This window comes from Sphaerodactylus townsendi, unplaced genomic scaffold, assembly GCF_021028975.2.
Source record: "Sphaerodactylus townsendi isolate TG3544 unplaced genomic scaffold, MPM_Stown_v2.3 scaffold_18, whole genome shotgun sequence".
Classification (NCBI taxonomy): domain Eukaryota; kingdom Metazoa; phylum Chordata; class Lepidosauria; order Squamata; family Sphaerodactylidae; genus Sphaerodactylus; species Sphaerodactylus townsendi.
In genome coordinates, this window is record NW_025950341.1 from 2,751,290 (window position 1) to 2,774,311 (window position 23,022).

At 43.6% G+C, this 23,022-nt stretch overlaps 1 protein-coding gene across 3 annotated transcripts in view; it reads left to right on the plus strand.

The window, feature by feature from the left end:
* COLGALT2 (collagen beta(1-O)galactosyltransferase 2) overlaps window positions 1-22,050 on the plus strand; it is a 75,539-nt gene extending 53,489 nt beyond the window's left edge. For all 3 annotated transcript variants that reach the window (XM_048482525.1, XM_048482526.1, XM_048482527.1), the window contains exons 5-13: window positions 1,559-1,763; window positions 4,618-4,737; window positions 9,495-9,571; window positions 13,024-13,130; window positions 15,398-15,530; window positions 16,487-16,614; window positions 18,001-18,207; window positions 19,634-21,613; window positions 21,770-22,050. In XM_048482525.1, the coding sequence (XP_048338482.1) occupies window positions 1,559-1,763; window positions 4,618-4,737; window positions 9,495-9,571; window positions 13,024-13,130; window positions 15,398-15,530; window positions 16,487-16,614; window positions 18,001-18,207; window positions 19,634-19,910 (1,254 nt within the window). In that variant the 3' untranslated portion in view covers window positions 19,911-21,613; window positions 21,770-22,050. The remainder of the gene's footprint in view (window positions 1-1,558; window positions 1,764-4,617; window positions 4,738-9,494; window positions 9,572-13,023; window positions 13,131-15,397; window positions 15,531-16,486; window positions 16,615-18,000; window positions 18,208-19,633; window positions 21,614-21,769) is intronic.
* Window positions 22,051-23,022: the final 972 nt, after the last annotated feature.

A 23,022-nucleotide genomic window follows, 5' to 3' on the forward strand; every position in this document is an offset into this window, starting at 1 on the left:
GCCCATACATCTTCAAAAGGTGCCCTATTTCTGAACTGAATCTCTGGAATAGGAATGGCAAAGGTTTTAGATCCGCATGGAAGGATCTCATCTTTGATCAAAAGGACCAGTCAATTTCACGACAGCCAGTGACCTTAAAAGAACTTAGAGTGTTGCAATCATTTTCCCTGATCGTGCAAAGCCCACCCCCCTCCACACAACGATGGACAATAGGGTCCTGTTCGGTAACAGTGGCTACCAAAATAAAAACCGGCACACTTCCATTGGAATGGAGATTGCCTCTTCAGATATCTTTAATCTCTTTTAAAAGCAACTATTAGGGTAGGGTAGGGTGGGGATTTAGATCAGGTTGCTGCACTGTTGCAGGGGGTGTAATGCCTTCCCCCTAAATTGTTTCCCTAAGAGAAACATCCCCTGTCTCTGTTCATGAAAACACAGGTTGTCACTGATCCCCACTGTGTTACCTGGTTGTGCTCCTGATGTTTTGTTATACCTGGGCCAATTCACATGATACAAATGCCTCTAGCCATGGATACCACAAGGACTTTGTTTCATACATGTCCTGGGAGTTCTGTTCCTCCAGTTAAGTATTTTGATCATGGCCACTGTGCATGTTCAGAAGAGCTTTGGCCTCCCAGTCAGTGTACTGTTTTCACAAATGGACATGGCCCTGGGCGCCTGGTATTTCTGCATTTGGAAATTTGCCCACAACTATCATTGGCAACCACAAAGTCTTCCAACTGTGTGACTTGGCCCCTGCTATCTGAATAGGTGCTAGGTAAGTGTTTTGCAAAAGTTGGGAGATTTCTGGTGATGGTTTCAGCTTGCAGAAACAGCCTGTTGGTCTTGAGCGGTGTTGGTGGTAGTGTGGGGTTTGACTTGCACTGTGCCCATCCTGCTCTCTACCTGTTCAGTCATATATGTTTTGTAAATCAGTCAGTTTGTTTCACAAGCCTCCAGCAAACCCTGTCTTTCTATGCCTGGAAAATGATTCTGTAAAAGGCTGCTTGGATACTTGCTCCTACTGTGGCAAGGAAGGGCACAAAGTAATATTGTCAACTTGGTACAGAAGAAAAGCGCAGCAGATGAAAGCTGACATTCGAAGAATGGCCTCGAAGAGTAGAGGGAGAACCAGATGGCCATTTGTAGCTCAGATTGAGGGTAAAGAAGTCTGGGTATGGGGTATTTCCATGGCACACCATTTATTTTTTATAAGGAACAAGGTCTCTTCTCCTGCTCTAGCTGCCTTGAGGGCAGACCTGTTAAGGGTACAGTCCCAAGAAATCTCAGCAAGCTTGGTAGGAGTATATTTCACATACTTAGTTCATTGATCAGCCATGATCCATTTTTTGTTGCTCACCCAAGAGAAAAATTGTAACGATATTTTGTGAGTGAGTGGGTGAGATTTCTTTGCCTGCAGTGCCCAGTGTTCAAACAGGCCTGCAGATTAGATACCTCAAATTCTGGAGGTTTGCTGCTTGCCGAAATGAATTGGGAGTAAAGTTTCTGGTCGGCAGTCCTTCTCAGCTTGATAAACTATGAGTTGTCTTTGTTGCAGGGTTACTACAAGAGAACACCAGATTACATCCTGATCAGGGAATGGAAGAGGGTTGGTTGCTTTGCTGTTCCGATGGTCCACTCCACGTTTCTGATTGATCTGAGAAAAGAGGCCTCAGATCAGCTGATGTTTTATCCCCCACATAAGCACTATACCTGGACCTTCGATGACATCATTGTCTTTGCCTTCTCAAGTCGCCAGGCAGGTAGGCTTTGTGAATAAACTGCTGTGGACAAACATGGTAATATGTAGTGTCATGGACCCAGAGATTGTTCAGATAAATCAAATCTGTCCTGTTCTTAGAACTGAGGTGATTTTGTAATGGCTGTAATAAGACTAATCTCTGGGCAGCCGTGTTGATAGATGTATATTGCCTCTAATGTGCAAGTGTATCAATGCCCTTCTTTCTAGCATCAGACTAAATGGTACAAGATCTGCTCATCACTGGCCTAACAATTGATCACTCTCTTCTCTCCCAAAGAGAGAGAGAAACCGCTCTGCCACACTACCAGGCAGAGCTACCCTTCATACTGTCTGCTCTGTTTCCTGAGCGAGACCTGAGCAATCACTACTCTCTTCCAAAGGGAGAACTCAACTCCCTCATCTCCTATGTTCTCTCCAACATCTTCCCCTTCTCAAAAGTGATTGGATGCTGGAACAGCTCTCCTGTGGGCTCATCTGAGTGGCCGATTTTCCCGTCAGGGGCAGGATAACCTCCTGTCTGTCACAGAAGCCATGCTGCCTTTGTAAAACTGGGCATTGGGTAATGTCCTGGACTTAGTCTTTATTCAAGGTTTTAAGGTACCCCTGAGGAAAGGCATTATGATGGAAATATTGAGGATAAAAACACTATTGGAGCAATTGCTTCGAAATGGCCCTGAAAATGTTTTTTTTTTTACAAGGCAAAGGAGGTCAATGTCTGGGAAATTGATGGAGGCGGATGTACGAGTTGATTAAATCATTGCCAAATCCATTAATGTCAGGATATCTTTTCATCCATTTCCCATAATGATACCTGACAGGTAAATTGTGGTTTGGCAAAGGATTATAGTCAGCTGGTTTGCCTGCAGAGGGAAGTTCATAATGGGGCAGATGTACAACTAAAAATACCTAGGGGGTTCTGCTATTAATAATCTGGAGCCTCTGGCACAGCTGGTCATGTCTGAGTGGAGCTTAATCTTGAACTGCTAAACTTGGATCTTTCAAAATGTATATCCCCACCCACATTTATGTGTGTGTGTGAGTACACACACACCACGCACATACTTGCACGCACGCACGCACGCACGCACGCACGCACGCACGCACGCACACACACAAACAAAATGGGGGGTATAAATTTTAGGGAAGATATATCTTTGTATTGGATTACAGCTTTGGGATATCCTGAGTTTCTGCAGCTTTTTAGGGCTGCTGTTGATTTAACTGCGACTCTGATTGGCATCCCATAGCCATTACTCGGGCTTTTTTTCCATTGGTTTTGGCAGCCTCTCACTCTGTGGATGAGGTCCGGAACCGGAGAAGGGACCTGCTTCTGCAGAAGATAATCACATTTGCAACCAGACCTTTGGAATTTATTGCAGAGTGGGCGGCTCATGAAATTGCATTGAGTCTTATACCTGGCGATATTTTCCAATGAAAAATCCGCTGTTCATTGAGTAATGTTTATTGGCAGCATATATTTAATTTTTTTAAATTGTGGCAAATAAATATTTTGCCTATTATTCATAGAAGTCTATCCCATGGTCTATCAACTTTGCCAGTATTAAAAACAAATATTTAATGGATTCCATTTATCAGCAGCATTCTTACTGTAACAGGTAACTAAAGTGAGACTTGCTTCTGAGCAGGCCTGCTAGGAACGCTCCCTTAATTATGTTTTTTAAAACGGAGAGAATACAAAGGAGGGGCCACCTTGGAAATTCTACCCGTGAAAGTAAAATAGAGCATTCAAGACTGAATGTAGGACTTTCTGGCTACATACATTCAGTTAGGAGCAGAAACAGCAGAGGCGTATTGAGGGCAAATGGCGCCGGGAGACAAATGGTCTCCAGGCACCCTCCTGCGCCTGGGGGTGGGGCTTTGCCCCTGCCCCCCACGTGACCAGGAAGACAGCAAGGCAACAGGACTTCCTGCTGTCTCGTCGTCTTCAGGCGCCCTTAACCCCGCCCATGTCATCATCAACATGGGCAGGGTCAAGGGCGCCTGTCTGCCGTGTGCCCCCACGTGCCCTGCCCCCCTTGCTTCTGGCTAGGCTCTCAGCTGGCAGCAGGCAGTCTCTCCTCCCTCCATGTGACCAGGACGACGGCAAAGCAGCAGGACTATCTGCTGCCTCGTCGTCTTCTGGTGCCCTTGACCCTGCCCATGTCATCATCAACATGGGCAGGGTCAAGGGCACCTGGCTGCTCCCACCTCTGGGGAAGCCAAAAATGACTGCAGTTTTTTACCCTCTCCTTCTGTCAGCTAATTTTTCAGTGCTTACTCCTGAAGCCAGGATGAGGCCACCAGGAGAGGGAACCTTAAGATGCTGAATTTGTGAGAGAGGGCCCTAGAAAAAAGGAAATAACTCCTTGTCTGCATTTTGAGACTTCATTAACAGCTCATGTTTCTCCCTTGCCTGTGTTACCTCCTCTGCAATGATCGATCTACATTCATTTGATTCCCTTTTTAAAATTCTTACTGTATAGGATTTCCTGGGCAATTCTGGTTTGCTTCTTTTTAGTCACATCCAAAGTTTTCTCTGATGCTTCAAAATCCCTCTCCTTTCCTCTTTTTTCAAAAAAATCTAGATTGACAGCTTGAGGACAAGGAGCTGTGCATTGCACAACTGCCTAGTGTACAGGGAGACTGGCTTGACCTTCAGCCCTGGTAACAAACTTGGTGGAAGGAGACCTTCCATTTCTCATGTTGTGCTGATTAGGAAGGATTAGCTGGTGGTGTGCTCTGCCCCCAAGACCAGTCCAAAACACTCTGAAAGAGGTCATGGCCTGTTCCCATGGTAACCATGTCTTACTAGAAGGGTCTACCTCACATTTCTGCCCTTCCCCTTCTGTCCCCAGGCATTCAGATGTACATCTGCAACAGAGAACATTATGGGTACCTCCCTGTGCCCCTGAAACCTCACCAGATGCTGGAGGATGACACTGACAACATTGTTCATGTGCTGATTGAGGCAATGAGTAAGTAAATGCATTAGACATCTATGCTTCATTACTTTGCAAGAAAGGTTCCCTTCAGATCTCTGCAATATCGTTATAATGTCAGGCTCATCTGTATATCAGGCTCTCTGAAAAGTCTGAAGCCCCTTTCATTGTGATGATATGCCTTTTCTCTTATATCTCCACAATGAAAGAGGCCATACCTACATATAACCTGGAAATAACCTGCCAAAGTCGCCTCGAGATTGCTTTACGGAGTCCCAATTTGGATTCAAGCTATCAACCACTCCTTGAATTCTCTTCAATCCAATTTTTTTCACAAGATAACTGGACTCCCAAATTGTGTGCCCTATGCAGCCCTTTGTCTGGAGTTAGGTCAAAACTCCTTGGAATCAGCCGCGGCTGAGGACTTTTAGATTCTGGCTCGCTTGAATACACTTTCTCTCGGACTGTAAGTTCCCTGGTCCACCGTCTGCTCTCGGTCACCCATTTCAACCCCTGGTTTTCCATAATTGAAGAAAAAATTGCCTCCATTGGACTGTCAGTGGATTCACTTTGCCCTTTGTCCTATTCAGAAGCTTATAGGAAATTAAAAGGTCAACTATTGGATAGAGAGTTCTCTACCCTACTCACCACAGCCAAGAAAACGTTGCTCCCCCGTGTACTTTTCTCTCCCATTTGAACGGGGCCACTTGGCACACTACCTGTATTGCTTAATAAACCCTGTTCAAAGGAGAGCCATAATGCTCGCCAGGTTTAATGTAATGCCTTCTGCCTTGTTACATGGCAGATTTAATAAGCAAGAAAAGGCGAAAGGTTGTGCCCATGTAGCGATGAAACTCCAGTTAGAATCTCTGGCCCACCAATTACTTCACTGTCTCAGATTCAAGGAAATCAGATCCAAGTATGTGAATCTCACTCCCTTACATTTACCAGATCTCCCCGATTTAATTAGATTACACTACTTGCTGAACAACCCTGATCCTTCTCTCTGTATGATAGTGGCAGACTTTCTTCTGGAAATTACTAAATGCCAGTAGATTTCCTTCGTCCTATCATGTATATCCTGTATTGTATATGCTTTTTAATCTGTTTTTATTATTGTTGTACTGCTTTATGCCAATAAAGGCTTGCATATATAACCTGGAAATTCAAATAACCTGATAATATAATAATATTCAATTGCTGATTATTTAAAAAAAAACTGAAAAAGGCCCAATGGCCACTGCAAGAACAGAGGCAGAGAAAATATCTACTATATAGGTAGAATTGGAAAAATCCAGACATTCCCACCCATACAGCAGCCATCCATGCAAGCCTGCAAGCCTGATAAAGATCGGAAAAAAGCCTAGGATACCCTGGAGGTACACGAATATAGCCCATTGCAGTGAGGAAGCGAAAATCCAGGGCATATAACCTGCATGAAAACTGCCATTATCCATTAATTGCATACATTTTTGTGGGTTTGTCATTTTACAAGTGATTAATTCTTTTTGAGAGAAAGTGTGGGGTTTGCTAATCATTATGTACCCTTCTGAAACTTTTAAACAATGGAATACAAATCAAGAACATTAAATAAATATTTATGATAGTGTGATACCTGTGAGTTTTATTTCCTGGCAAACATAGGAATGTGTACGGTATTGACAGATTATTTTAAGCAGGTTTCTAATCTTAGCTTGGTAAAATATACTGTGTTTCTCTTCCCTTTCTTCCTCCTGCATAAATTCTCCACTCCTTTCAAAGTGTCCTTTAAACATGAAATAGTGTTATGTTTGCATTGGTGCTAACGATGCTTAATCCCACCTAGGATTGCCTTAGTGGTCTGGGTATAAAGTGCATGAACGTACCCTGCTTAGGAGAGAATCTGATTAGCATGAAGTAACCATGGCACCAAAATTTGCCGCTGGAGGCAATTTCCCTTCCCTATAGCCTACTTAAAACTGGATGCTGCTAAAAGCAACAACTACATTTTCCAAGCTTCTTAATAGTAATTTGATACTGCTAGATGTGGTTAGGCTTTGAGCCTGAACTGTATATTACAACAAGATCTCCCCATTTGTACAAGCCCAGTGGGTTTGGACAAAATGAAGCCAAGAACTGTTCCAAATTGAGAACGTGAAATAATTGCCTTGGGTCAGTGCTGGATTTAGATGAAGAGAGGCCCTAGGCTATTCCACTTGTGAGGCCCCTTCCAATCCCCCACCATCATGACTAGAGGAAGATGGAAGAATTTTTAAAACAAAACTGAGCAAACCCGAGGATGCTGATGGGTGTTTACAATTCTGCAATTCACAATTCCTTCTCTAAAGATCGTAAGATGCTATTGTTAAATAACGTAGTGATTGGGAAAAAATTCATGAATGTTAAAATTAAAACTGTGAAAAACTCTTGCCATAACTGAACTTTGTAAACATTTTGTGGAATAGCAGGAATTTGTCAAAAAACTGCTGGAGGCAGTGGCAGAGGCGTATCTAGGGAAAATGAAGCCTGGGGACAAAGTCTTGAGTTTTGCGGCCGCCCGCCTGCACCGTGACCAAACCATGATTTTTTACACCAGGTTGTTTCAAAGTCACCATCACATTATAGAACATGCCGCAACTCACAAATCTGAACACAGCAATGGGCCATGCCACACAGCAGAAATAAAAAATTTTGCAAACATTTTTGAAATGCTTTAAAAATGTTTTATTCCTGCTGTGAAAACATTTTATGGTGCTGTATCCAGTCCCCCCAATTGGGGAAAACAGCATCACTTTCAATGTTATTTAAACAGGGGAACCCAGATTTTCCCTTTAAGGTGGAATTAAAAGGAGAATCTGGGGTCCCTAGTTTAAACAAGTGATGCTGGAATCCACCCCCAAACAGCATCATTTTCAGTGGTGTTTAAACTAGGGAGTCCAGATTCCCCTTTTAAATCCACCATAAAGGGAGAATCTGGGGTCCCCAGTTTAAACAGCAGTGAAAGTGATGCTATTTTGGGGTGGATTCTCCTCCATCCTGAAACAGCATCACTTTCAATGTTTAAACTGGGGACCTCAGATTTTCCTTTTAAATCCATGCCGAAGAGGTTGAATTTAAAAGGAGAATCTGGGGGAATTTGGGGGCTGCCTGCTGTCGGGGGTGCAATTATTAAGATAGCAGCACCAAAATTTCAGGGTATCTTCAGGAGACCCTCCTGATGATACCAGCCAGGTTTGGTGAAGTTTGGTTCAGGGGGTCCAAAGTTATGGACCCTCAAAGGTGTAGCCCCATCTCCTATTAGCTCCAATTAGGAACAATGGGAGATAGGGGCACCCCCTTTGGGAGTCCATAACTTTGGACCCCCTGAACCAAACCTCAGCAAACCTGGTTGATATCATCAGGAGAGTCTCCTGAAAATCCCTGAAATTTTGATGCTGCTAGCCTAAAAGCTGCACCTCCTGCAGGCCAAAAACTGAAAAAAACACAAACCTGAATTTTTGCATGCGCCCTGAGGCATGCGCCCGGTGCCACGCACCCCCCTTATCCCCACACACTAAAAAATACAAAAAACCCACCAACAAACCTGCATTTTTGCGCCCCTCCCCCCATGTCTCCATTGCAGATACGCCCTTGGGCAGTGGTGTAGTGCCATGGAGGCAGGGGGTTGCCATTGCAAGGGCATGGCAAGGGCATTCTGGGATGTGGCAGGTGCAGGTGTGGCAGGGGTGCAGGGCACACGCATGCCCAGGGCGCAGTTCCCCCTTGCTCCAGCTCTGGCTGGAGGCCCCCTAGATTTTTAGGTTTCAGCCTGCCAAGCCTGTTGGTAAATCTGGCACTGCCTTGGGTATAAAAGGCCTGGCCAAAGGACAGCCTCAGCTTTCTGAAGTGAGACCAGATGGATAGCTATAGTCTCTTCCTCTCAGTATACTCCTAAATTGTTATAAGAATAAACTGTGAGCCTGCATGCCAAATGGCCCTTTTAAGAGAGCCTCCATGTAGGCTGATGTGCCCATCTTCACAAGACTGTGTCAGGCACTTTCTTTCTTTCTTTCTTTCTTTCTTTCTTTCTTTCTTTCTTTCTTTCTTTCTTTCTTTCTTTCTTTCTTTCTTTCTTTCTTTCTTTCTTTCTTTCTTTCTTTCTTTCTTTCTTTCTTTCTTTCTTTCTTTCTTTCTTTCTTTCTTTCTTTCTTTCTTTCTTTCTCCTCTCTTCCATTTTATCCTTACAACAGTGTGAAGAAGGTTAAGCTGACATTATATGAGTTGCCCAAGGTTTATAAAGATATTGGAATGAGACACCTAAGGTAGCTTTTCAAAACCTGTTCTGGTGCTCCACCTCAATTGAAGCTCAGTTCAGAGGTGTGGAGATCACAGCCAGGACTGGACTTCTGAAATTAAATTGTCTTTTATGTACACTTCGTTATCATCACATTATTTATTTTTTATTTATTTATTTTTTATTTATTTATTTATTATTTGGATTTTTATACCGCCCCATCCCTGAAGGGGATATAAACACACTATCCTAATGCAGAGTCACTCTGGCTTAAGACCGTTGTGGATGTAAACTGGAACAATTCTATATAGGATTGCATTGTAAGTCTGTAATTGGATGTATACTTATCTAGGAACAAGAGCTGTTGAACACAGTGAAACTGATTTCTGACTCAGCATATATAGGGATTAGTCTGCCAACAATTTGCCCAACATAATGAGAAGCTGAGTATAGCCTTCCTTTTTCTCAAAGTGCCCTTTGTTCCAAGTTTCAATGATTTCTTTATTAACATCAGATGACAGCGGTTCATTGTCTCTTTCAGTTGACCGTCCAACAATTGAACCTTCTGAATATGTCACAGTTCCTCCAAAGCACCCTGACAAGATGGGATTTGATGAGGTAATTAAATGACCCTTTGCAGGCCAATTTGGGGAAGGGTTTAGTGGGTAGAGCATTTTTGCATACACAAGGTCCCAGGTTCAATCCCTGGCAACGCCAGTTAAAAGAATTAGGGCATAATAAGTGATGTAACACTTGAGACCCCGGGGAGACATTATGTGTCACAGGAGATGATGCTGACATGGATAAATGAATGCTTTAAAAGACATTTCCAAGTGTTCAGTGTTAGTGAGCAAAAAGGGAAAGAATAATATCAGGTGGTTTTGGAAGTAGCCATTGCTATAATTGAACAGATGGCCATTTGGTTTTAGACATCAGAGATGCAGCCTAAATGGTTTGCAGCCCCCCCTTTTTTTGCACTATATGTCTGAGAGTTTCTGTCTGCCATCAGGTTTTACTTTTAACATTGATCTGAAGATGATGTTCTAAGGTGGTCCATGAGGCCCTCATGAAAATCCAAAGAAGATGCTGAATTCCCTCTTCAAAGCTAACAGCAACAAATGCCCAAGGGTGTAAGGAAATCACACGACACAAGGAAAAAGACAAACATCTTAATTTGCATCTTGTGTATGAGACACACCCAGCCAAAGATTTATAGCCCTCTTTCTCATGCTGTTTTGTAACAGGCTACCCTGTTAAATGGATATTCACATACTGGGATCTTCAACTTGGCTCCAGTAATCCATTTTGCAGGGAAACGTGCAGTGATCCTTGCTTGTGGTCATGTGATCCAGCTTGCTACTGCACGCAAGTCTTTCTGGACTGGGATAACAATCCCACACTGAAATTAAAAGCAGCATTATCTGAAGCCCCTCTTAAGAATGTTGTAAAGACAGAGCTGTTCCTGCGTTCCTTTCTTTCCAAATCGTGCTGGGATGGTGGAACAGTAAGAGAGCAATCCTAAGCAGGGCTACTCAGGATCCAGCTCAGGTCTATTCCAGGGGCTTACTCCCAGGAAAATGTTTTTAGGATTGCATTGCAAATGTGCAGCCCCCCCCCCTCAAATCCAATGTGTATCAGTGATGGTCCACTGCTTAGGGGTAAGGGTCACATGCATTTGGGCTAACCAGGGACTTGGCTAGTGGGGAAGGCACAATATTCTTCAGAATCCCATCCATCTTAGGATCCCTGAAGACAACCCATCCCGTAGTCTAAAAAAACTGGCTTGACAATAATACCATTTAGAAAGAGGTGGGTAAAAAGTGCTGACAGAATGTGCATTCATTAAGCATGGGGTAACAGTGCATTCATTAAGCGTGGGGGTAACACCTTTCTTGGGGATACTAAGTACCTGTAGGCAAGAGCTAAGTACCAGTAGACAAGGACTAACACAAGTGATAGGCCTATGAAAACCTGGGCTGGACTCAAAGAAGCGGGGCTCCTAACAGAATAATCCTAAACAACATCATACCCTTCTAAAGGTTGCTTAGGATTGCACTGTAACTTGGCTAGCCTTTAGATGTCTCTGTGTACATGGGCTGTATAATTAAATATAGGAATGGTGCCTAGCTATGTGGTGGCACACTGTGTTTGGAGCTTATTCTGACTGTCTGATATTTTGAAAGTGTGCTGTTCCTGATGTGGCTGTTATACAATTTTCCGCCTTTATTTAGTTGCACCCTGTTTTGAAGGAAATGCTGAAGCACCACCGGCTGGATTTATATTTGTCTCCATGTTCCTGCTACCCATATTTCAAGGTTGCACTTGTTTTTGCTTGCCTTTGAGCCACAAGCTCAATCCAGGATTCTTGGCCATGTTTGTGTTCAGTGACACTGAATAGTTTGTCTTGGGCAAGGTACTTCCTGGCAGACTTTTTCTTCCACTGGTATATTTGTTTTATAGGTTGGAGTTTTTCCCCAAGTTTAGATATAGGATTTTAGCCGTTCTCTGCACATCTCTGCATTTCTGTGGTCGGCAGATATACTGATTACAGCTAGGCCTAGCAGAGAGATGAGTTATGCCAGTCGAGAGACAGCATGGTGTAGTATTTGAAGTGTTGAGCTAGGATCTGTGAAACGCAGGTCTGAATCCCCACTCTGCCATGGAAGCTTACTACCATGGACTTTGGGCTAGTCACGTACTCTCAGCCTAACCTACCTCACATGGTTGCTGTGAGGTTAAAATGGAGGAAAGAATGATGTAAGTCACTCTGGGACCCCTTTATTTATTTATTTTTATTTATTTATTTATTAATTCGGCTTTTATACCGCCCGATCCCCGAAGGGCTCCGGGCGGTGAACAGCAAGGATTCAGAGACAACAGGAGCAAAACACATATACAATATAAAGACATAAGCTCCATCTCATGTCAGCACTAAAATAACCTAAAACCAGCGGAAACAAATTAATACATAAAAGCATAAAAGCAGGCATCCAACCTCAAATTTAAAACCTACCCCCAGAAAAAAGGGGGGGACGGTAGGCCCCTCAATATGAGGGGACCCTGATGTAACAGCCCTGAAAACCAGAGGGCAATAAGGAGCAGTAGGGGGCACCATATCAGCGGCCAGACACTCCAAAGGCCCGGTGGAACAACACAGTCTTACAGGCCCTGCGGAACTCACCCAGGTCCTGCAGGGCCCGGACAGTTGGAGGAAGGGTGTTCCACCAGGCCGGGGCCAGTGCTGTAAAAGTCCTGGCCCGCGTGGAGGCCAGCCGCATCATAGAGGGGCCAGGGATCACCAGCAAATTGGCCTCTGCTGATCGCAGAGGCCGAGTAGGGATATATGGGGTGATGCTCCTTTCTTTAGGGAGAAAGGTAGGATATAAATAAAGTAAATAATGCTGCTTGCACTTTTTTTTAATCCCACCCTTTCTCCAAGGAGCTCAAGGCGAGGAGATATACAGCTCCAGGCAGTCAACAAAACAACTCAGTAAATTGACTGGATTGGCTGATCTAAGATCACCCACAGTATTATCCTAACTCAGAAGGGTGTAACTCTGCTTAAGAGTACGCCACTTGTGTACTTTATAGCTGAGCTGAGATTTGAACAGGGGGCTCCTAAGCCTTTGTCCGGCACTTTAACCATTATTCAGCACTGGCTGTGAATACAGCTGATGAATTTCCTCTGTGGTATCACAGAAAGAAGTTCTCAGGCAGTGGGCAAGTAGAATCCAGTTCCCCCACCAAAAGTTACATTTAGGGCCTGTTAGATTCTGCTTCCCTTTGGGATCCTGCCTGGGAGGAGCTTAGAGCAAACCTTGGATTGACCATTACTGTGAGGAGAAGTTATCAAGTGGACCATGGCATGGGTGGATGTAGGAAAAATCCTAATAGCCCCTAGTTACACCCCCACACTCGCTTTTATGTTTCAGAAATTTAAGTCACTATGTTTTATTACTTTCTGCCCCAAACCAGAGGAAACCTGAAAATTACCCATAATCTCCTCCTATGCCACTCCTCATTGCTTACATTTATATTTTAAATTCTGGTTTCTCTCCTCCTCCATCTAGATTTTCATGATTAATCTGAAACGTCGGAAAGACAGGCGGGACCGTATGTTACAAACATTGTATGAGCAGGAAATTGCAGTCAAGCTGGTAGAAGCTGTGGATGGAAAGTGAGTTTTGAGTTGCCACGTGATTGTGGAAGGTTTACGTGCTGCCTGACAAAGAGATTTGTATTATTTTGACAGTCTAAGGCCCCTTTCGCACAGGCAGCAACAGGTTCATGAAACCCATTTCTGCTGTGCTGCCGCCGTTTACATGGCAGCTGCAGGATCTAGCTGAGATCCCAGAGGCAGAAGGCAGCATGGTTTGCACAGAAACACTGTGTTTCTGTGTGAACCATGAAGTTGAGATTCCCCCGAGAATCCACCCCCCTGAGAATCCCCCCCCACCTGAGAATCCACCCCCACCTATCTGCATGGCTTGGTATTAGAGTATCCTCTCTAATGACAGCTCCCTGTGGAATCCACCATAATGGTGGAGGGAAGGGGGTGGGGATGGGATGCTCCTGCTTGCCATAGTTTGCACTTCAAAGCAGGAAGTGTATGCAACCCAGGTTTTAATCACAGTGAATATGTCAATATAATGGAGTATGTATTTGAGCCCTCATTTCTCACTCTCTGCTTGGAAATGCTGGCTTGGATCCCCCAGTACTTTCCGTGGACAGAAACAGTTAACATCTGCAGGGGACACCTTCCTTGCCCTCTCTCTCCTGTTGCAGCCTGAAATGCCCCCTGAAATGCCACTCCCAGGGGATCTGACCAAGAACTGCATGAGTGGGGAATGACTTTGTTTTACTAATGCTGTTATACTGGGAGGGTAAAAAGGGCCTACAGAGAAATTATGGGTGAGAGGTAATTGCCATCAAGGGCTCCTGCATGGGGGAAGTCCTCCTTGGAATTGACAATATGCAGCTCTAGGCTATTTCTCCCATAATAAATGTTCAGTCCACCTAAAATCCATTTGGTCAAATGTTGTGAATTTTCAGGCATGGCAGTGTCCACAAGGAAGAGTACAATGAACATTTGCCACTTCCTGTTAAAGCTAAGGCTTTGGTTGTGTGAGGGACCACTCAGCCTGTAGGGGTTATTTGCTTTCATTGTCAGGAGGCGGGACCTTTTAGATCTAAGTGCCCTAAATTAGAGAAAATTAGAACACCTATTAGCCCCACGACTGTCAACAGGTTGAGAACATGAATAGTCAAAACATCAAGATCATAGCTTCTGACTAACCCAAACAGACAAAGCTGCAAAAGTTTTAAAGGTCCAAAGGGTAGAAGGAGATCTTAGTAAAGACTTTATGGAAGCATAAAGAGAACCTTGTGGGGTTAAGAGACACTGCTGCAGTTGTTCTGTGGTAACTTTGTTCTCTGGAGGCTGAGGACCAGTTCTAAGTGAGCTGAGCTATTCTGATTAAGGACAGATGTGAAATAGGAAATCTGTTCCAAGGTCCTGGAGTTAACCATAACACAGTAACCCTGAGTAATCACATCAGTGGCTTGATTAATTTCTCTGAGGAGAACCCACCCAGATATGGGCCAATGACGTTCCTGAAGGTGGTTTAGTTGGTAACTGGAGAAAGGATTAGGTTTCCTGGAAGAAAGCCACACAACTTTCTCTGATAAGCACCATGTGAAATAGAATTAGTATTTGAGGAACTGTGTAGGTTATACTTACCTGAGGATAGAAATTAAGGTTTTGTTAGCACTTTAACCAAGGCTGATATGGAGCAAACTGAACACTATCCTGGTGGGGCTTTAGTTTGTGGAGAATTTAAATGATTGTAACAACTTGAAGGCACTAAAGGCACTATGTGAACCTTGTGTCCACTGTAAAAAGATACTGAAACAACTTGTAAAATAGTAACCTCTCCGAAACCAGCTTCTTGTATATAATTTCAGTTTTATTCCTTTGCCAGAAAAACTGCCTGATTTATTTCTTGTAAATAAAAAAAATGATTCTTTGTTTTAACTTTACAAGCTTCTGGTGCCAGTTTATTATTTTTTTCTGGCAGAAAGGAAAAGGTTGTTTTGGTGTCCCTACAGATCTGCTCATCTTCCTGTCTGTGAAGTGCCCTGGTTGATCAACTAAAGACCATTGTTACTGTTGAATTTAATTTGTAAAAGTGGAAAAATGCAAAATCTAAAGTCTAAATTGCCACATTTATGCTACTGCATTGCCTACTGCAGTACTGAATGCTTCTTAGCAAGCACACAATCTTGCAATACTGAATGCTTTTTAGCAATCACACAAATTGGCATAAAACCTTTTTATAAAATTTGCAGGTAGTTTTTAATGTTGGGGAACATTACATAAAATTAAGAGATCTAGGACATCCTGCTGATCTATGGTTGAATGATTTCATTCTTGCCATCTTGCAGAGCCCTGAATACAAGCCAACTCAAAGCTCTCAACATAGACATGCTTCCTGGTTACCGGGATCCTTACTCCTCAAGGGTGCTGACAAGAGGGGAGATTGGCTGCTTCCTCAGTCACTTCTATATCTGGAAGGAGGTGATGTGCATTTCACATTTTCTTGATCATTATCATGAAGGGGTGCTTTGCCTATTCTCAGTTTGACTGGAAGAACCGGTAGATCATACTTGCTGGTGCTGTTGATTTATTGTTTATGCTGTAGAACCTTCATATTTGCAGTGTTGCCTTTCCTGGAACGTCTCCATGTGAAACTCCATACCTCTTACCAAGGCCTGCTTCTTGCGTCTTTGTGTGGACAAGTGTGAATGATGTGGACCACACTAATGGCACCTGCATTATGAAGTAGCTTTCCTGAGATTGTCAGGAAGACATCCACTCTCTTAAATTTTAGAAATGAATATCAGGCAGAATTGGGTGGGTTTTTGTTTTTTTGAGAGGGTGACTTTTAACTGATGGTTTTAACTAGTGGGTAAGTCTATGCGAAGGTTTACTGTAGTGATTTTTAAACAGGATTAGACAAACTCTTGAAGGGCTGTTGTATGACTGGGTAATGGCTGAGGGAGCTCAGCGGCACCTCAGAAACTGGTTCCATTTGAAGTCCATGTGCTGGAGACAAGTAATTGAGAAATGCCACCGGCTTTTCCTGGGGGTATCTGGTTGGCCCCTGTGGAAATCAGGATGCTGGCTTAGCAAGACCATTCTCTTCTACTTGTGTTAAGCTTTCATAAGCTTTACTCGCGTTCTCTGGTCATTCTTCCATTAGCTGCATGTCTTTCCTCCTTTCTCTTTTCTGTTGTCAATCAGTTAGAGAAAGTTCAATTTAACTGCCTTTTAGTTGATTATGCATTCATTTAACAACATGCTTCAATTTCTGTCCAACTTGAAAATTGAGCAGTGTGATATGTTACATCATTGGTATTGCAGAATTGATTTAAAACAGCCTGTTTTAGGTATGCATTCTGTAAGCCTTACAATGGGTTTTGGGCATTGAGCATCAAATCTCTCCCAGTGACTTTTCAAAGTGCTCTTCTAAGGTTGTGGACAAGGAAATGGAGAAGACCCTAGTCATAGAAGATGACGTGCGCTTTGAGCATCAGTTCAAGAAGAAGCTCACGAAGTTGATGGATGAAATCGAGAAAGCCCAGCTAGATTGGGAACTCATGTAAGTCAATTTCACCCCTCCTGGGTTCTCCTTTCCATGGAGTTTAGAGAGGAGGTATTGAAATGGTTGAGGGGCTGACTGAAAGGCCAGATAACTGCATTGCACAGCCCTTGAATAAGAGCAGTGAATGTAGAGCCATGCCACCTCTACAGTGGCTTCGGGCAGCACAGAAAGGAGGGCTATTCAAAAACCCTCCTGTTGCCCAAATTACAACATAGCCTAAACAGGTTTATGCTGCACAAAAATACAGCATAGGTCTAGGACTCTGGAATGCTGGTGAAAGCCAACTACATTTGGCAACACCTCTGGGGATGTCCCGGCCCACCCCACTCTGCATGGGCGTCTGCTCAGATGCCTGTGTTGCTCTGTGACAGCACTCACTTCTGGGTTTCACCGCTGCGAAAATGTGGGGCCCCAGCCACCGGAGCCTCTGCCCTCTTCACTGGCAGGGGTGTGGCAAAGGGGGGAAAGCATCAGCGCAGCCTGGCACTGCATCCATAGCCCAGTTGCCTCCATTTGGATTGGGCTGCCGGAATTCCCTGGTTGCTCCTGTGTGTGCATGAACTGAAACCCAGGCATGTCTCCTGATTCACACAGAAGGAAGCAAACCAGAATAGTGATTGTGAAGAGAGACAACAGTCAGCCTCCTATAAAATTAGTCTAGTCTGCATTGGGCATTTTTCAATCACATCTGATTTGGAGCCATAGCAGAACTGCCTATCTCCAATATAGGCTGATATGGAGCAAACAAATCCGGAGTGGTGGCTTATGCAAAGACATAAAGGCTGGGCTCCTCAGAGACCAAGTAATCCTTCTGATGCCCTGCATCAGGAGTGATTGAGCTACTTGCTAGTGTAGAAATGCAGCAGAATTACCCTCCTCCAGCAATGGCTGATTGGAAGGAGAGAGGACCAGATTAATTGAAACATGGTCAGAGAACTCAGAGAAACCATAAACCACAGCCCGGAAAACCCACCACAACCAAACCATAAACCATTTATTTATTGTGTCACATAAAGCATTGGTGGCCCTGACTTCCCTCTGTCCTTTTGGAGGGTGGGGCCCTTAGCTAGGGTCATTTTAATGGTAGCTTTCTTGGTTTTTATGTTTGCATGGCTCAGAATGTAAGGAAGTGGAGTTATGACAGTCTTTCTTTTGCACTGGCATTAACTGTGCCTGCCTGTGCATTTATTACATTTCCCACCTTTCCTTTGACCAAGAGAATCGTGTGTGTGGCTCTCAATGGTTTCTTACTAAGGCACTAATGAGGTTTACTGGTTCTTGGCTTCACAACTGCTATAATTTCAAGTGCTGGGATGAGCATACACTGGGGACTAGAAACGGAACAACATTTACATGGGAGAATTGCCCATCTTTTCTTTCTAGCTACATTGGCCGGAAACGAATGCAGGTGGAGCGTCCCGAGAAGGCTGTTCCCAGGGTCATGAACCTTGTGGAAGCTGATTACTCTTACTGGACACTTGGCTACGTTATCTCCCTGCAGGGAGCACAGAAGTTGATTGATGCTCAGCCTTTTGGCAAGATGCTGCCAGTCGATGAATTCCTGCCGGTCATGTACAACAAGCATCCTGTGTAAGTTATTTGCCCTGGTTAGTTTGCATGATCATAGTCAGTGAGATTTTACCATGCCATGTAGCAGAATGTCAATGTACATCCAAAGTAAACAACTGCCGTCAATTAAGCAGCAAGAGCCTGTGATTTTGGGTTGGGGTAGAATGCTGCCCATCTCTTCCTCCATTTTTATGAGATTACTAGCACTTTCAGAAATGGTTGCTGTGATAATTTTGGAAATGGCCTGCTGAACAGAAGAGAGGGGATTGTTTCTGGACTAGGGAATGACAAGAAGATTGGAGTTAGCGTGAGAAAAATGGCATTCATATCAGGTAGAATTATGCCCAGTGGGAAGTGTGGCCATACATTGTTAAAGAAATACTGGAGAGCTTTAAGAGGAGGTCCCAGAAACAGTAGACCAAAGGTATTTTGAGCAGTATGATCTTGATGCTGGCATTCAGATTTATTTCATTAAAATATATATATAATCCTGTCTGCTCACAGAGAGGAAAACTTAATACTTAGCTTTAGGGCTGCTCAAACTCCTGGTTCACTTAATGTCCTGTTTGCCCGTCACACAGAAGGAGATGATGTTTTAGCCAATTGGTGGGTGACCCATTTGCAGTTGTTCAGCAGGTTGCTTCAATATATTTCTTCCTAAAAGTACAACTTAGCACATTTGGCTTTTCAACATGCGTACTGTCACACAGCCCAATGGAGTTTTGCTTCTCTCTTGTCTTCACTATGTTGCTGCTTCTTTCAGCCACCAATTGTTTAAAGAGATAGTTAAACTAGTCACATAAATCAATCGCTGTGTCTGCATAGTGCAAACCGATGGAACTGTTTCAAGTGGTCACAGGCCTACTGGAATTCGGCCTATACAGGAAGGAGTGCTTGGTGTTCCACAGTGACCACTCAACAGATAGTTTAATGTGGATAGTTGTGTTGCAGACCAAGATTCAAGTTCAGGAGCACCTTAAAGACCAACTGTTTCCACAGTATAAGCTTTCAACAGTCCCTCTTTGACCCTTGAAAGCTTATCTCCTGGAGATTTTGTTGGTTTTCAAGGTGCTCATGGACTTTGTGGATAAAATTTGTGGATAAAAAATTTGTGGATAAAAAAATCTATTGCATTTGTACCAGCTTGGACTCTATATTAGCCATGACAGGATCAGATGGTGCCAGGTACTAACTTGTCCAGTTGATTATGACTAAACAGATGTTGACTGGACAACTCCAGGACTTCCTAAATGAAGCCAGCTATCTGGATCTTTACCAGTGTGTCTTCAGGCCAAAACGTTGGATTATTACCACCTTGGTCACCTGGTCAGATGACCTGCACCAGGAAATAAACAGAGGGAGTTCAAATTTGTTGATTCTCCTATACCTTTCAGCAGCTTTTGATACCATCATCCATGGTCTTTCTCATGGTCTTTCTTCCCTTTAGTGCCAAGTACATGGAATACTATGAACCAAGAAACCTGAAAGCCTTCTCTGCAGAGCCTCTGCTGATCTATCCAACCCATTACACTGGGCAGCCAGGTTACCTCAGTGACACAGAGACCTCCACAATCTGGGACAATGAGACCATGGCCACAGACTGGGACAGAACGCTGTCTCGGAAATCACGGCAGCAAGGTCAGATCCACACAAATGCCCAGAACAAGGATGCTTTGTCGCCTCAGCCCTCCCTGGATGCATCATCTGCGAGGGATGAGCTATGACTGCTGGGATGAACTACAATTGCTAGACCTCCCTCAGGCTCCGTTTTTGTTTTTTTGCTGTAGGGAGGGGGGTTTATGGCAAACTCTTTCTTTTTGGGGCCAGAAGCTTCCAGAGATCTTACGGTGTTGTTTTAATTGGCAAACAAATCAATTTGGTTGGATGCATCTTGCATTTTTGTGGGGAAAATGTTGAACCTGAGTGAGTCAGGCTAGCAGACTTCTGAGAAGTGCTGTATCGACGGTAAGCCGTCTCTTTGGCTTTCAAGATTCATATCATAGAAGCATCTGTTGAGATGTTGGGGGATTTGTCAGGACAGTGAGTTTAATGCATAAATGGAAAGATGGTTTCTTGAATGAGCTCTTTCTACTGTTCCTCACGTAGAATTACTGTATTTATAAAGATTAATATATGCCTGGGTTAGGAGAGGTGTACAAGCCTTCCTTTGTCACTCCACTGCTGCATCACATGAATTGTTGCTGGTTTTCATTTTGTTAATCACCTGCTCTGAGAGAAGTTAGATGGGAAAGGGCGGGTCTCCCCCGCAAAGGGTTCATTGTCAGGAATCACGTGGCTTACTACTGGGGGCTTTGCTGGGGCTGTGTCCTGGCCCCCCTTCAAGCCCTCAGCAGTTTCAGTAGATTGGCTCACCTGTAGTAATGCCATAAAATACAGCTGTAGTTACAAAGATTTTCTAACAGCTTCCCATTTGCAAGATGCAGCACAGTCCATCTTCTTTATCAATATCTAATTCCTGGCCCTTTCTGCACAAGTCACCTAGAACATTTTAATAATGTTTTTGATCCTCCCCCCTCTACCATGATGCTTGTCTGCTCTCACCTCCTCCAAACATTTCATGACTGCTGCAAGGGGCTTAAACATTTTTTTTTTGCTTATTCATTGAAGAAATGATTCTTCATTGAATCCCTTCTTCAATGCTCTGTAGCTCCATTTAATTGATGCTTTGTAAATTCACTCAAAACAGCAAAAACACACACAAAATGGTGAAAATGAATCGGCAAAAGGGAAAGAACAGAAATGAATGGTGTGAAAAAATGGCACCGAGGAGGAAGTTGGGCGATGGTACAGAGGTGTGGAAAACAGCAGAGGGAAAGATAAAGCACTGTAAAGATGACTGCACTGAGCAGGAAGCTGGCTCAGACAAAAGATAGTTGTAAAAGGGATTTTTGAAAAACAGTGAAAAAGCTGCTTGGAAATGTCTTTGGAGCCAAAGAAGGGAAAAAACAATGCAGAACTCCATTGAGGAAATGTTTTATTTCCACCCTGAAAATGTAGGGTCTTTGTGTGGACAGAGCCCCGTTAGATCCCTCTTTAATTTCTCCCATTTTTCATTTAAAGTGCATGTAAACTGGTTACCTTATACTTCCAGTTCAGTGACTCACCCCACCCAAAACTAATGTTCTCTTCACTCTTTTTACCAAATCAATTTCTACTCCCCCCAAAAAAGAAAGAAAAAATAAATATTTGTCTAAAAAGAAATAGGAATTCTTTTTCAAACTTCCAATGAATAGCACAAGGGGTTTGAGGAGAATCAAGCTTTGTAGCCATGAATGCCAGTGGCACCAGGTTTGCTCCTTGGAGCTTTGAAGTGAAGAACACTTGGCTCTCCCCCTCCCTCCCCGCCCCCAGGTTGATGACCAAGCGTATCCATTTTAGAGATGAGCTGCAGTATGCTCCCTCGCAGGTACTGCCTCCATAGGCTAAGTCAGGGGTAGGGAACCTGCGGCTCTCCAGATGTTCAGGAACTACAATTCCCATCAGCCCCTGTCAGCATGGCCAATTGGCCATGCTGACAGGGGCTGATGGGAATTGTAGTTCCTGAACATCTGGAGAGCCGCAGGTTCCCTACCCCTGGGCTAAGTCCTTTACTGTTTAAAAGTGCACAGGTGAACAGCTTCTTCTAGAATCATGATTAGCTTGTGCAGGGTTCAAAGCATTGGATGGAGAAATCGTTTCTGATACAAAATGTTAAAACATGCAAGAATGTGTGCATTTAAAAAAACTGCTATAGATGCTGTACATGGGAATTGTTGGAATAATTTATATCTGTGTCCTTTCTTGAGGGGATATGATGCTGGTTATCAGCTGGTCTGGTAATATATAGCAATGGGTTCAAATCAACTCATCTGTGTCATGGTCTTTATTATTGACGTCATATGTAGCAATGCTGCAGAGAACGCAAGTGTGGCTGGAAGACAGAAGAGCACACAGCTTGTTGCTACCATTTCTGTTTTGAAGGATTCAAGAAACCTGGTTAAAATGCTTTTGGTCCTGATATGGCTGTTTGAAGGAATAAGAAAGTCGCCGCACAAGTTTGTTGAAAATACCCAGGTGTGGGAGTATGGGTGTGAGACTGGGCTCATGTGTTTTGCTGCTTTGAGGTTTATTATGCACTTGTTTGATTTCAAAATTCTTGTTCAGGGAATGCATTGAGTAGTCTTCATTGAATAGGAAACCACACACATCTGCCAAAAAGCTGGTTGCAAAGAATTACAGAGGATTCTGGGGGCATGTTGTGCAGTGGGCCAGCAATCATTAGTGAGTTGCTGGCCAGAAGTTTTGGGACATACCTCCACTCTATGTAAATTGGATGAGTGACCTATTTATTAAGATCACTTTTAGCTAATTCTCTACATACTGTACTCTAGCCTAGAACGCACCCAACACACCCCTGCAAATTGCAGGGGAAGTTAAGCAGTTGTGCGTCTTTTCGGAAAGTTTATCTGTTTTTACTATTAATCCTCTTAAGGATATCCTCGACAAGCTGTTGAAGGCTCTCCAGAACACAGTCTGAAAACCATGGGTGACAGAAATATTTAGTCTTTCAGAAATGGTTGATGGAAAGTCATTAAATAGAATCTGTAACATGCGAAAAGGTGTTTAGCCAGGATTGGCTTCAGATTTGCATTTGATTTTATGTTCTGGTTTTCTCTTTCACTTTGCAATTCATCAACACAGTGCCGACTGAATACAGCTACTGTCTGGTACGTGTAATGGGGAGGACACACAGTTTTACACTTTGGGCCAGGCCTGTCAGAATTATGCACAAAAATTTGGAAGGATGGAAACAAACTGAGCCATGTAGGAGCCCAC